Source organism: Passer domesticus, chromosome 4 (genome assembly GCF_036417665.1).
Source record: "Passer domesticus isolate bPasDom1 chromosome 4, bPasDom1.hap1, whole genome shotgun sequence".
NCBI lineage: Eukaryota > Metazoa > Chordata > Aves > Passeriformes > Passeridae > Passer > Passer domesticus.
In genome coordinates this window covers 68452947-68465069 of record NC_087477.1, presented here as the reverse complement: position 1 = coordinate 68465069, position 12123 = coordinate 68452947, and the positions used below count along the sequence as shown (strand labels likewise).

The following is a 12123-nucleotide window of genomic DNA, read 5'->3' as shown; positions in this document are numbered from 1 at the left end:
ATAAAAAGTGAGATTATACAATTTACATTCTTTTTCACTGTTAATAACTTTTATTATTGCGCATATCTATAACTGTTGAATCAAACAACAATTATAGAAGTAGAGACTCCAGGCTTGCAGACTGTCATATATTTGTATAAGACTCAGAGTTCACATTACATTAATTAGAAAAATAGAGAGAAAATAAAATGTAACAAAATCCTCTGTTCCTTCTAGTGTACTTAGAACAAAGGAATAACTTCCTCCCCATCATTCAAGTAGTAACCACAAAATAAGAGTAAATAGCCTCCAACAATTTTCCAAGAGCCAAAACCATCAATTATTCCACAACCTGATGTCTAATCCTTCTTCACTACTTGTAACAATTTCTGCAATACAGTTATATGTTAGCCAAACAAAACAGACACAATACAAAACCTCAGGCATAGCGTGGAGAAATGGAAAGGAGAATGTGGAATAACTAGTGAATACATTATAGTAGAGCCTTTGCATCCAAAGACTTGCCTATATTTCACCTACATCCCTGCAGAGATATCAGTATATGTAATAGAATATATTATCCTTCCTTATAAACCTTTCCTATGCTAGTCAATATTGAACAGAAATTGTCCCTTTTTAAAATGGTAAAAGGACTACAGAAGACCTGCTAACTGAAATATCTGCATGGCCCCTAAACCAGAGAGGAGGAAATCAAGGTACAGCTGAAGAGTCCAGTTTCAGTAAAGAAGTCATAGCTCAAATACTGAGTGTCATAGCTCAAATACTGATCACAAAAATATCAGCTGATGCAACTATTAGGATGTTTCAGATTGATGTATTGTAATTTTCACATATCAAAAAAAGTAGAGGGAAAGACAACAGATGACTAGCAGCTAATAGGCTGTCCTCAACTTCCTCTTTGTCTTAGCTTACAGGAATTCTGACAGTAAAATTATTATAAAAGAAATCCTGTGATCCTGAACAGATATGCCTACAGGGTTTTATGTAGTAAGAGGCACAGCACATCTCATATTACTGACTACTGAAATAGCCAGTGATTCCTTCCTTCTTTTGTTTTGTCAGTTCTCAGCATATTTCTACTGATTTATGTGTTAAGTCAAAATTTTTCCAATCTTCCTCCAGAAATAGTTTGTGAATTGGCACTATTGATGTCCATGTTTCCCTTTACACTGTCACACTCAAATGAACGTGTAACAGTTCACATACAGATGTTTATTTTGCTCAGCCATCTGTTCCATCTGAAACAAAAGAGATCACAGAAAATGAACTCCCACTGTAACTCTCTTTCTGAATACATAAACAACTGGATTCTCAACAAAGGGTCTATTGGTTTTTACAGTGTGTTGGAAAAGATTGCACTTTATGGATGACTCAGGAAGTCAGATCCCTGTTCTGAACAGTATGGAATATTGGTAAGATAATAATGGAAAAATGATGAGTGACCATGTGATAAGGGAGCATACAGATAACTCTAAAATTTTTACTTGCAGGGTGGTGTTCTGTGTCTTTCTTGTTTTTTCTTTATAGTTGTAGGTATTTGATTTTTTCCTTTTCAGACAAACCCACAACTGAGAACTGGATTGGACATAAGCAGATGCAGGGAAGGGCAATAAACTGAGAGAAACAGATTTAATGAGAGGCTTGAAGAGGGAATGTGGTGGGCAGTGCCAAAATATAAGAGCCTGTTTTCAACTGCAGGGATGAGCTGGCCCATAAAGACTGAGTCACAAAGCAGTGGTCAGGTAAGAGGCACATGCAGAGGGGGCATGAAATGGGAATAATAAAATCTGCAACAGGTATACACAATAGTATGTAAAACAATAACAAGAAAGAATTCTAATTTGGGAAGGCCATTAAGAAATATTCGAATTTGAGTCAATGAGAGAAAAGGGAGAGAAACATAAGAGAGTGAAGTTTGTAGAGAAATCTGTTAACTAAGAAAGTTCAGTTACTTGGTGTGACTGGAAGACAGTAGAGGAAAGGGAAAAGAAGATACAGCTGCTACAGCACTGTCAGAGAACTGGTTCTCATGAATATGGAGAGATTTTGTCCACCTGGAAATAGTTCTTATCCATTCCTGCCTCCTGATCCTATATCTGCATGCAAACTGTACCTTTATTTGTTTCTTGGCCACAGCTGTCCAAGGCTGTTCCAAACTTTGGTCCTGAAAGTTTTAGAATGCCCTCAACCTACAAACTGAGCAGGTATAAATCATTTACCTGGGGAATGATCTGACCCCCAAATAAATGAACATAAGTAGATTCTCACTGAAGAAGGCAAGAGTAACACCATGAGACAAGCAGGTTCACTATAACTACTGGCTCTCTTTACACTGACACATGTCAAGTCAAATTTCCTCACACCCCAGCCCAGGTCTCACTACAGGTTTCACTTACCACATTAGCCCATGTGCTCCTGCATTGGTATGGATAGCTGTACCATAATTCCTGACTTCAGGATGCACATTTTCCATATTATACTCTCTGAAACTAAACAATCAGATGAAGCATGAAATTTCATGCAATGGAGCCAAATTCATGTCCTGACACCTGCAATCAGGCTTTCAACCAGAATTGTACTTGGGGACTAAAATCCAGGCCTAAAAGAAATCAAGTAATGCAACCTTGCCTCCTATTTAACAAGTTAAGAAAACTAAAGAAGCAAACAAAATCCCAACAATGACAATACTTAAACCTGGAGTTTCTGTGGAGGTATTCCTACCTTAAGTTTCCAAATATGAGTGTCTACCTGCCACAACAGCCTACCTGAGCTCCCTGTGTGTTAAGTGGCAAGTAGTCACCAAATGAAGTAAATTTGTCTTTTTTTTTTTTTTTTTTTTTTTTATTTGTCAAGGGACACTGTCTGGTATTACAGCAATATTTTTTAATGAGAAATTATTATTTTGAAAAATATTAAAAAATATTTTTAAAATATGTCCATAAAATATTTGCACTATAAAGAAAAGAGTAAAAACACTTTATCTGTAATATTACATTTGAAAAATATTTTGGTATATTTGATGCACGCACAAGTTTGGAAAATAAAAGTTTTTAAAATAAGGTAATAATTTATAAATCTGTTTAAACTTCCCACATGTATAGCCATTTAGAATTACATTTATAGAAACCCAAAGAAGCACTAGCCAAAGATGATCAGACCCAGGAAGCAGCTCAGTGATGCTGTTTGGGTACAAACCTGTGAAAGCTGACTCATCTTGTGTTGACACAGCAGCTGTAGCACAGGAAGAAAGCTGAGTTAGTCCAAGAGGGCTCAGCTACACCAGACTGTAGTAGGAATTGCAGTACAGCACCTCATTTATGTCTGGCTCATAAGCCCATGCACTGCCCTGCCCTGCCCAGCCCTACATAGAAAAACAGAAACAGCCAAGACAAAGAACGAGTTTTTGAATACCTCGGGATTTATATTCAGTCCTATTGCATGTGGGTGAGTTTTCTATCTGACCTCCTGCACTATAAAAAATGTTCATCTTTAATATGTGAAGCTTTCAGTTTTTAGAATGGCCATGTTTTACCACAGTGAACAAGGTTTTATGGAGCAACACCAGTGAAGTAGGACACCCAGGCCAAAGCAACTTAGATTCTTTGAAGTTCATGTTAAAGGGAAACTGCAGCACCTCTCCACTAGTCCTTTAATTACGGCACATTATTGATGATGTGCTTTTTCTACTGATGTCTTAGGCATGAAATAATGATGTTACACCACATATCCAAAGCAAAAAGAATAGACACTCTTAAACAGGAGAAAAGATACACAGCTGCTTTTACTGGTGCTGGTCTTGATACAGTCAATAACACCTGGTCTCATGGCATAAAAAGACTCAAACAGATTGAGCTTCAAATCATTCTTGCTGATTTTCTTATTCATGTACTTCAACATGTATATACACATCTTAGACATTAATCACTAGGAGTTTACACGCATACTAGTCAGAAACACTTATTTTAGAAACACTGGTTCAGTCACTGCCATCTTGCTTTCAGTTTGCCTCATTCAAAATAAAGCCACTCTCACTGCCAGCTTTGACTTGATATACAGCCTTTTCAGACTCATTTCTGCTGTTCTTGATGCATTCTGTGTAGTCTCTACCTGGATATAACCACAGAAATTAACGCTGGTGCTGTAGTCAGTACAGTGACAGCATTAATAGAGCACTATTTTGTTGTCCACAATAAGCTCCCTCTTGTGTCTCTGGTGTTCTGTAATTAGGCCCCTTCAGACACACAGCTTGGTTATTGTGGTTCATCAGCTTATAATCCATTACTCTAAAAAGCTTCATTTTCATTCTTCTTTTTTTTCCTTTTCCTTTTTTGCTGTTAAATTAAAAAAAAAAAGCAAACACAGAAAACAGGTAATGGAAGTAAAAAAGAATTACTCACCCTTCATCACGATCTAACATAATGTTTATGGGCAGCAGGGAGAGCAGGAAGATGTTCTTGTGAAGAGAGGAACTTGAACAGCTTTATAGGACAACAACCTAGGAAGAAATGACAAGCCAATACCCACATTTACTGTTTGTAAATCTGAGCATTGATTCTGCTTTCACAAGTGGCTTTCATCAAATGCAAATCAGAAGCCTGGCATCTGCTTGAGTAACCAGGCAGCCCTGTCCCCCTTTCAAGGGAACAAAAGCCATACAATCAAAGGATTTTAAGAGGATGGCAAACTTATTGTAAGCTAGAAAAGGTTAAAAGTCTGCCAGGGCTTAAATATACCTCTCAGAACTCCCAAGTATGGAAGCACTTCTTACCTTTATGAATTTTTTTTTCCTATGAAATGTTTCTGTATATTTGAAATATCATAAAAAGTGACCAAACAAAAGAAAGACAAACTTGTCTCTCTTATGCTTCTTACTTCCCAGCTGATTTTGAAAGCTTCAGAAAGCAAACTCATACAGTTTTATTTGTCCTCAGATTCCAAAAATCCAGCTCTGACCAACAACACTCTGGCTGTTGTACAGGACCTACCTGTGCTCCCCTGCATAAGTGACAGATCCTCTTCTGTAAAGATGAGCAACAACAGGAATTCACTCCAGACATGCTTATTCCTTTCTCAGAAATCTTCACTAGCTGAGGCACACCCTGGAAAATGGCTGAATAACATCTGGGTTGAGAAAAACATTTTTTAATAATATTTTTATATTTTACAATAATACTTTAATAATATATAACCCTTTCAGATACATTGCTGTTGTTCTTCTTTGAATTAACTGACATTTTACTGCTTCCACTTGCTTCAGTTAAAAGCACACTTTCCCAGCAACAAAGAAAACCAGATTACTATTTCTACTTAAAATCTCTGAAAAAATGTCTAACACTAATTTCATATTATATAGTTATTGAATATAAAGCCTTTTGCTGTATGATAGCAGCATAAGATAGAATTTTTTTAAAAAATATTAAAACTTCATAAATTCATCAGAGTGTGTCTAATTGTCTTATTTCTCATTCATTTGGGAATAATCACAAAGCTTATCCCAATGATTATGAGGTTAGAAAGCAACATTCAAAGACTTGTAATAAACCTAAAGGGTCAGCTTGGTAAATTTTCAGCTTTTTAATTAGCGGTTCTAGATTCCAAAAGAGAATACCATCTCACACACAAGTTTTAGCTTTATAAGAAGAGGATTTGTCAATGCTATTAATAACTAGATGGCTAATAATTCACTCTGAGTAATGTCTGAAGGACCCTGCCACTGTTAGGATTCTTTGTAATTATAAGCATTTTCATTTAAAACAGGTCTTGGTTCTAATGTTATGAATGATCTAACAAAGCAACCTGTGCTTTCTTCTGAAGGAATCATAACTCTCTCAGGTGTTTAGAGACAACTATAGAGCAAAGCCTGGCAATTCTCTAAGGCAAAACCAGAACAAAGGAACAGCAATAGGAAGGAGGTTTGGGTTTGGGTTTTTAATATGTAGTAGAAATTAGATAAATCAGATTATTAAACTCAGTGTCACAAAATGTCATGGCACCTAAAAATTTACATAGTACTGCAATTAAATTATGTGAGCCAAAGGAAAAATCTATTGATACCTATTGGTCCTGGTGGTACAAGTGTACATCTGACCTTCAGGTCAGAAGGACGTACTAAAACCCACCAGGCTTATCCTATACTTTGTCTCTTTTTAATTCTATGTTTTCAGCACCTCATGTTGGCAGATATCTTTGTTGCATTACCCAAGAATAAGCTTGAAACAAACAGCCTTCTCTCTGAAGTACAGGATCTGAAGTTCAAGTAATGCAGATATAAGTGACAAAAATAAAAATCAACCAAAACAACCACAAAAACAAAACCAAAACAGAAACATTAAGGACTTAAGAAGAGGATCCAAACAAATCTGGAAACAGGTTCTGTTATCAATGTAAATATAACGGGTAAAAGACTACTTCAAGGAGGAAATATCACATAGCATGAATGGTAATTGTGGACTAAGCATCCTGCCTTCTGCCCATCACACTCTCTCCCCTGTTTATTGCCAACGAGGATTTCTCCCAAACTCAAACTCCTCACAGAGAGCAAGACAGCTACAGAAAACAAAATGGAAAAACTAAATGAGACCAGACTACAACAAATGAACTAAAGGAAGAGGTCAGAGCATCAAAGGTGCAATAGCAAAGGAACTGGTGAGGGGTGTAAAACAGAGCATTCCTGCCAGCAACCCAAGTAGCTGATGGACACTGCCAAGTGATGCCCAGGAACAGAGACGTCACTATCAGAGGGAAAGTACTGAGCTGAACTCAACATCTGATATTGAGCTGACACTTCCATCCAACCCACTAAGAAAGCTCTTAAGGCAAAACAATCAGGAAAAGAAAAACAGAAGTTACATGATGCTGATTTTCAGTACAGTATCTTGTGTTCAGAGATGATCTGCACCCACAGCAAGGTTTTCCCCACAAGGACATTTTTGGTGAGTAATATCACAAGACCTCCTAAAAGCAACATCTGGATTTAGAATATTCGAATCAGACACAGAAAACAAAGAAATTCTGTGCTGAGTCATGCTCAGAATAATTCTTACCTTCTCTGTGGTTCCTTTCAGCTGTAGATAGTAGACCATGTTTCCCAAGGAAGAATGCAAATAAAGTACTTCATTATTAGTCCTGCAAATAAATCACTTTCACAATACCAGCATTGCATATCTTGTTTCCATGTAATACAGTCATCTGCATAATAATTGGTCTTCCCAGACCCTTTGACAGAACCACAAAATGTAAGACCACGTGTTGGGGTGACATGTTATGTTTGCTCAAGATGGCTATTCTAGAATGTCTGCAGTAATGCACAATGCACAATAAAGGTGATAAATTTTACCAAAAATGCTATCCAAAGTGCTGATGGCCTAATGTTAAATACAGTATCCTTTTTATTATGCTTACCCAAGATAGACTCATAATACAAGCATGATACAGTGATAAAAATTAAATAATATAGACATTAAACTACCATATCATTTTCCACATAATCCTATGGTTTTAGCCATGTCCCACTGCACTATTATCAGATAATACATGCTGATTATTTCTTCAAATATGAGTCAGAATTTTTTGAATTGTTAGTTTCTACATCTCATTAAATCAAGGGGACACTACATAGGATAACACAGATTAATGGTTAAAATCTTTCTAGTCTCTTTGATATTTTTGATGTTGTCTTGTATTTTAAAATCAGAGCAGTGACAGTCCTAACTGTAAGATTTTCAAAGGCACTTCAAACAAAAACATCAAATATTGAAATTGCTTTAACTTCTCACCTGCTCTTCCATCATTGCGTTCACTTCTTTCTCCTCCCATACACACAAACACATGCAAACACATTCTCACACCCACCAAAAAGCACTGAAAATTAGAAAGAGTCAACATTTTTTAATGTGAAAATATAGAAATACACTCTCATAAATGTGAAGCTAGCATGGCTTGAAGTCTAAACATTCAACACATAATTTGTAACTTTAATCAACACATCTCATTTTGCTAATGTGTACTGACTGGCTGCCTGAGTGCTAATGAGCGTCCCTGAATGCTAATGGCTCTGTGAAACTAGATGGCCCCTGAGCATCACATGGATTATCTGAAACTTATTTGCATCTCAGATTCCCAGCACCATTCAGCTTCACCTCTCTGTGACCTTCACATTTTATAAACTAGGGAGAACAGTTGTGTTATGAAAGAAAAGCCAAAACTGAACCAAAAAATGCAGGCAGGCATATATCCATCTAGACTACCTTAGAAACAATTTAATGAGTTGAATATTCTCACACTAGAATATGGTCACTGTAAGTCATTATACATCTTGTCTCCCTTTTCTTTCAACTCTAATGCTTATAAGACATATGCCTAGGAATACAGTGTGTGTAACCAGGAAATAGTAAGAGGATTGTGAGAAGAATTAATACTTTTTAGAACCAATAGATTTGCCAGCAATTAAACATATTGAATATATTATACATTACTGTATGTATCACTATGAGGAAATTATATATACATATATAATAAATTCAGCACAGCTGGAAAAAAAGACAAGGATTCAAGTACACAAGACGTCCTTCAAATCCCATCCCATGTATTAAAATTGTATATTCCCTTTTTTCCAACATATATTGTTTATTTGGTGATGGTCAGATGTGTTCTGCAACTTCACAAAAGCCCCACTATCCTATTCCAATGAGTAGATAGTGCATTGATGCCCTGCTTTAAAGGGAAACCTATACTCAATGTATTATTTCACTGCCTACTGCAAGTCATAGGACTCTATAAAATGTCAGAAGTATTTTCCCTGAAATATTTTTTTCTTTTTGATTTGTGTTTCATGTTGTTTTGGTTCTTTGTTTTTTGGGTTTTTTTGGTGAAGAAATCCATAGATACAAATATATACATATTACATATTTCAGGAAAATAAACTTTCTTGTCTGTAGAGAGACATTAAAATTGTAATTGAAGAATATGAAGCAAATATTAATCTTAAATAAACTGTTTATTACTTTTTACTACCTTCAAAGTAAATTGATAATCAGATCTGTTTCCCATCTTGAAATACAGCAGAAGCACTTGATGTATTGTTAAAGTCAAAACCCAGGAGAGGCCATTAGATCATCTGGTTTGATCTCTGTAATGTTCACTCCATTTTACCACCAAATTTCATATGGAATCCTTAAGATGTGGTTGACTCAAACATACCTCCCAAAAATGTGTATGACTTTGATCTGACAACTTCGAATCATGGAATCTCCACACGTTCCCTGTGTGTTTGGCTTAATCATTTCTCGTTTTAAATTTACTATGATAAAATTTTTTGATACATGAAGAAAATGAAAACTGAAGACTGTAGGCTTCTGTATCTGCTCTTGCATCCATCTGAACACACTAACATTGGCTACTTTACCCAACAAGTTCTTTTTCTTTTACTATTTACATTTTCTCCCATCCACTCTTCTGAATTTTGTCTAGCATTTCAGGATTTATTAAAAATTACCAGCATGCCAGATGTCTTTTTAATTCTTTAAAGACTGTTTGGTACAAATTATCTGCAACTCTGAAAGTGTTTATCCTTTAATGTCTATCTGTGCCCTGAAAAGCACTTTCTTATCCTCATGGAATGCAAACACATGGCTTTCCAAGTACAGAACAGAAAGTCATACTGAATATTTCTACATCTTCTTTATAATTACTAAGTACTAATTTATTTCCTGCTGGTAATGGATCTATAGCACCTCTAGGATTTCTCTGACTCCTCATTATGATTAGCTTTTGGTTTCTCCCCCATTGTTCTTGGATTCCGTACAAGTTTTCTGGATTTTTAATCTTCCAAATTATGCACACTGCTATTTATTTACCAAAACTGCTTTTCTTTAACTATAAAAAATGGCATGTCCTACAAGAAGACAGCTGATATCATGAAACCATCTCCAGATTCAGCTGCATAAAAATCAGGTTTGTATAAGACTGAAGACAAGTTTTTAAAAGACAATGCTCAGGGGATCATGGATTCTTCAGGAAGAATGCAAATTAGTACCTAAAACAAGTTACGTCACTGCACAATCAGGAAGCCTAAGACCTTGCATTAAAAAGGTCTTGCATTAAAAAGGTTATGATATAACCTTTATAAAGCACAAATCAGTAATAGAAATTTGGTAAAACAATTAGATTTGACATTGTAAAAAATTTTAGCCCATCCTAACAAGGATGAATGTGATGTTTGTTACAGTCATACATGGTAGGTACCAGCATCTGCCACAATCACATCAAGAATTTATAAAGAAAAAACTGTAACGTAAGAAAAAAGCTAACATTTTAGCAGACTAAAGCCTATGTGAGTAACTTTATTGGAGAAGTAAATTGTTCTAGGTGCATGCCTCACAGTTTTCATAGGTAATTCTCAAATACAAATCTATACATTACAAATTGGACAAAAAATGAATAAAAAAGAAAGCATCATAATTTATAAACATTGTATCAGTAATAAACAAGTATAAGAGCATCTTGGACTGAAAAGATTTATTCAGAGGATTCCCATTAATACTACTGGGACTTTATTACAGTACAGCTTCTAAGCAGTAATGGTAGAATAATATTCCACAATAAACTACATCAGATGATGTTAATTAACTTTGGAGTCTAAAATGGTTGCATTTTTATTCTTTGCTTTCTTATGTTAACAAAAACAATATTGAGGATCTGAAAAAAGTTAATCTAAAAATGTAGACCTTGATTCATTTTGGCTTTCAAATAATTTGTTACTAAGTTGATACGACATATACAAAAACTGTCCTATCAGATATTTAAAGAATTTTGTGAAGTTTTAATTAGCCTGACAATTTTCAGCAGCTTGTCATCTAATACCATAGTGTAGCCCTCACTATTTCCCACTTCTCTGTAAGATGCCTGAGTTTCTCTCACATCAGACAAGAGCCCACACTGTAGGTTGGCTTTTGCAACCAGTTATGAGTTGTTGTGGTGGGTTATGTAAGGTGAACAAAGGACCTTGCCAGATACTTAATTCCCCACTCTTTCTGACAACATTCTCAAGGCAGGCAAGTCAACTCTTCATGCCATGTAACTGTGCTGTTACTCCAGCACGGGGACACCTGAAAGAATCCCAGCAGGACAATGAAACTGTTCCAGGCAGAGCCCACAGGGACATGGGGCAATTCACTCTTCTCAGACCTACTATTCCAGGCTTTCTTCAGACCTCTATTTAACTTTAGCTCAATGCATATTCAAGGTTGGAGTTTTTCCTTACATGCATACAGCAGCTAACAATTTTATATGTTAAAAGAGGAAAAGAATTAGGGAAGCCAGTGGTAATACAGTGATATTTCACTGTATTGCCACTTTTGAATTATTCACAGTGATAATTTAGCCCCTGTGGGAATGTGGGAGAAGAGAGGCAGTGATTGCCTGTTGGAGTTTAATCTGTGCCTTGATCAACCTTTGCATTTGCCACCAACATTTCTGCCACCTCCAGGCTCAAGCAGCCAATGTCAAACACTACCTGCTGGAGGTATTTGAAGCAGAGTGAACTGCAAAGAAATTCTCAGTTTCAGTAAGAGACCCTGTACCACAGGGTCTGTATCACAGAAAGCATTTATTGTTATAAATATTGTGTTATTCAGAAAACAGAGCAGCAGCAATGTAAGCAATGAATTAAAATACTCTTGTCCTGCAGATTGGCATATGGATCATGTCAGTTTGACCTGCACACCTTCTGTGGGACACATTTGGAGCTAGATCACGAAACTGATTCAGACCGAATGAAATTGAAAAAAAACAAACAAATTAAACTAAAGTAAGATGAGGCCCAAAAATTCTCCTTTTGCCATATTTATAGCAAGGGTATATCCTGCATCAGAGCTAATGTTCAATGCGCCTCAAAAAAACCAGACTTTCCTTATTTTTTCTTTTTCTTTAAATAACTTTTATATTCTGTGTATTTTATATGTAAGAAAGGCATTTTGAAAGTTTTCTGTTCTTTAAATATCTTTCCCTTTATTTTCTAAGAACATTTTTCCTGTATAGGCAACCCTAGGGATGAGTAAATTCAGACAGTTCCTGAGCTATCTTCTGCCCAGGTTAGATATCTCTGGAGCTTTGAGGCTGTATATG

At 35.9% G+C, this 12123-nt stretch overlaps 1 protein-coding gene across 1 annotated transcript in view; it reads right to left on the bottom strand.

The window, feature by feature from the left end:
* LDB2 (LIM domain binding 2) overlaps positions 1–4432 on the bottom strand; it is a 363575-nt gene extending 359143 nt beyond the window's left edge. The window contains exon 1 of the mRNA XM_064418575.1: positions 4398–4432. Within this exon, the coding sequence (XP_064274645.1) occupies positions 4398–4417 (20 nt within the window). The 5' untranslated portion in view covers positions 4418–4432. The remainder of the gene's footprint in view (positions 1–4397) is intronic.
* Between the last annotated feature and the right edge of the window lie 7691 nt (positions 4433–12123).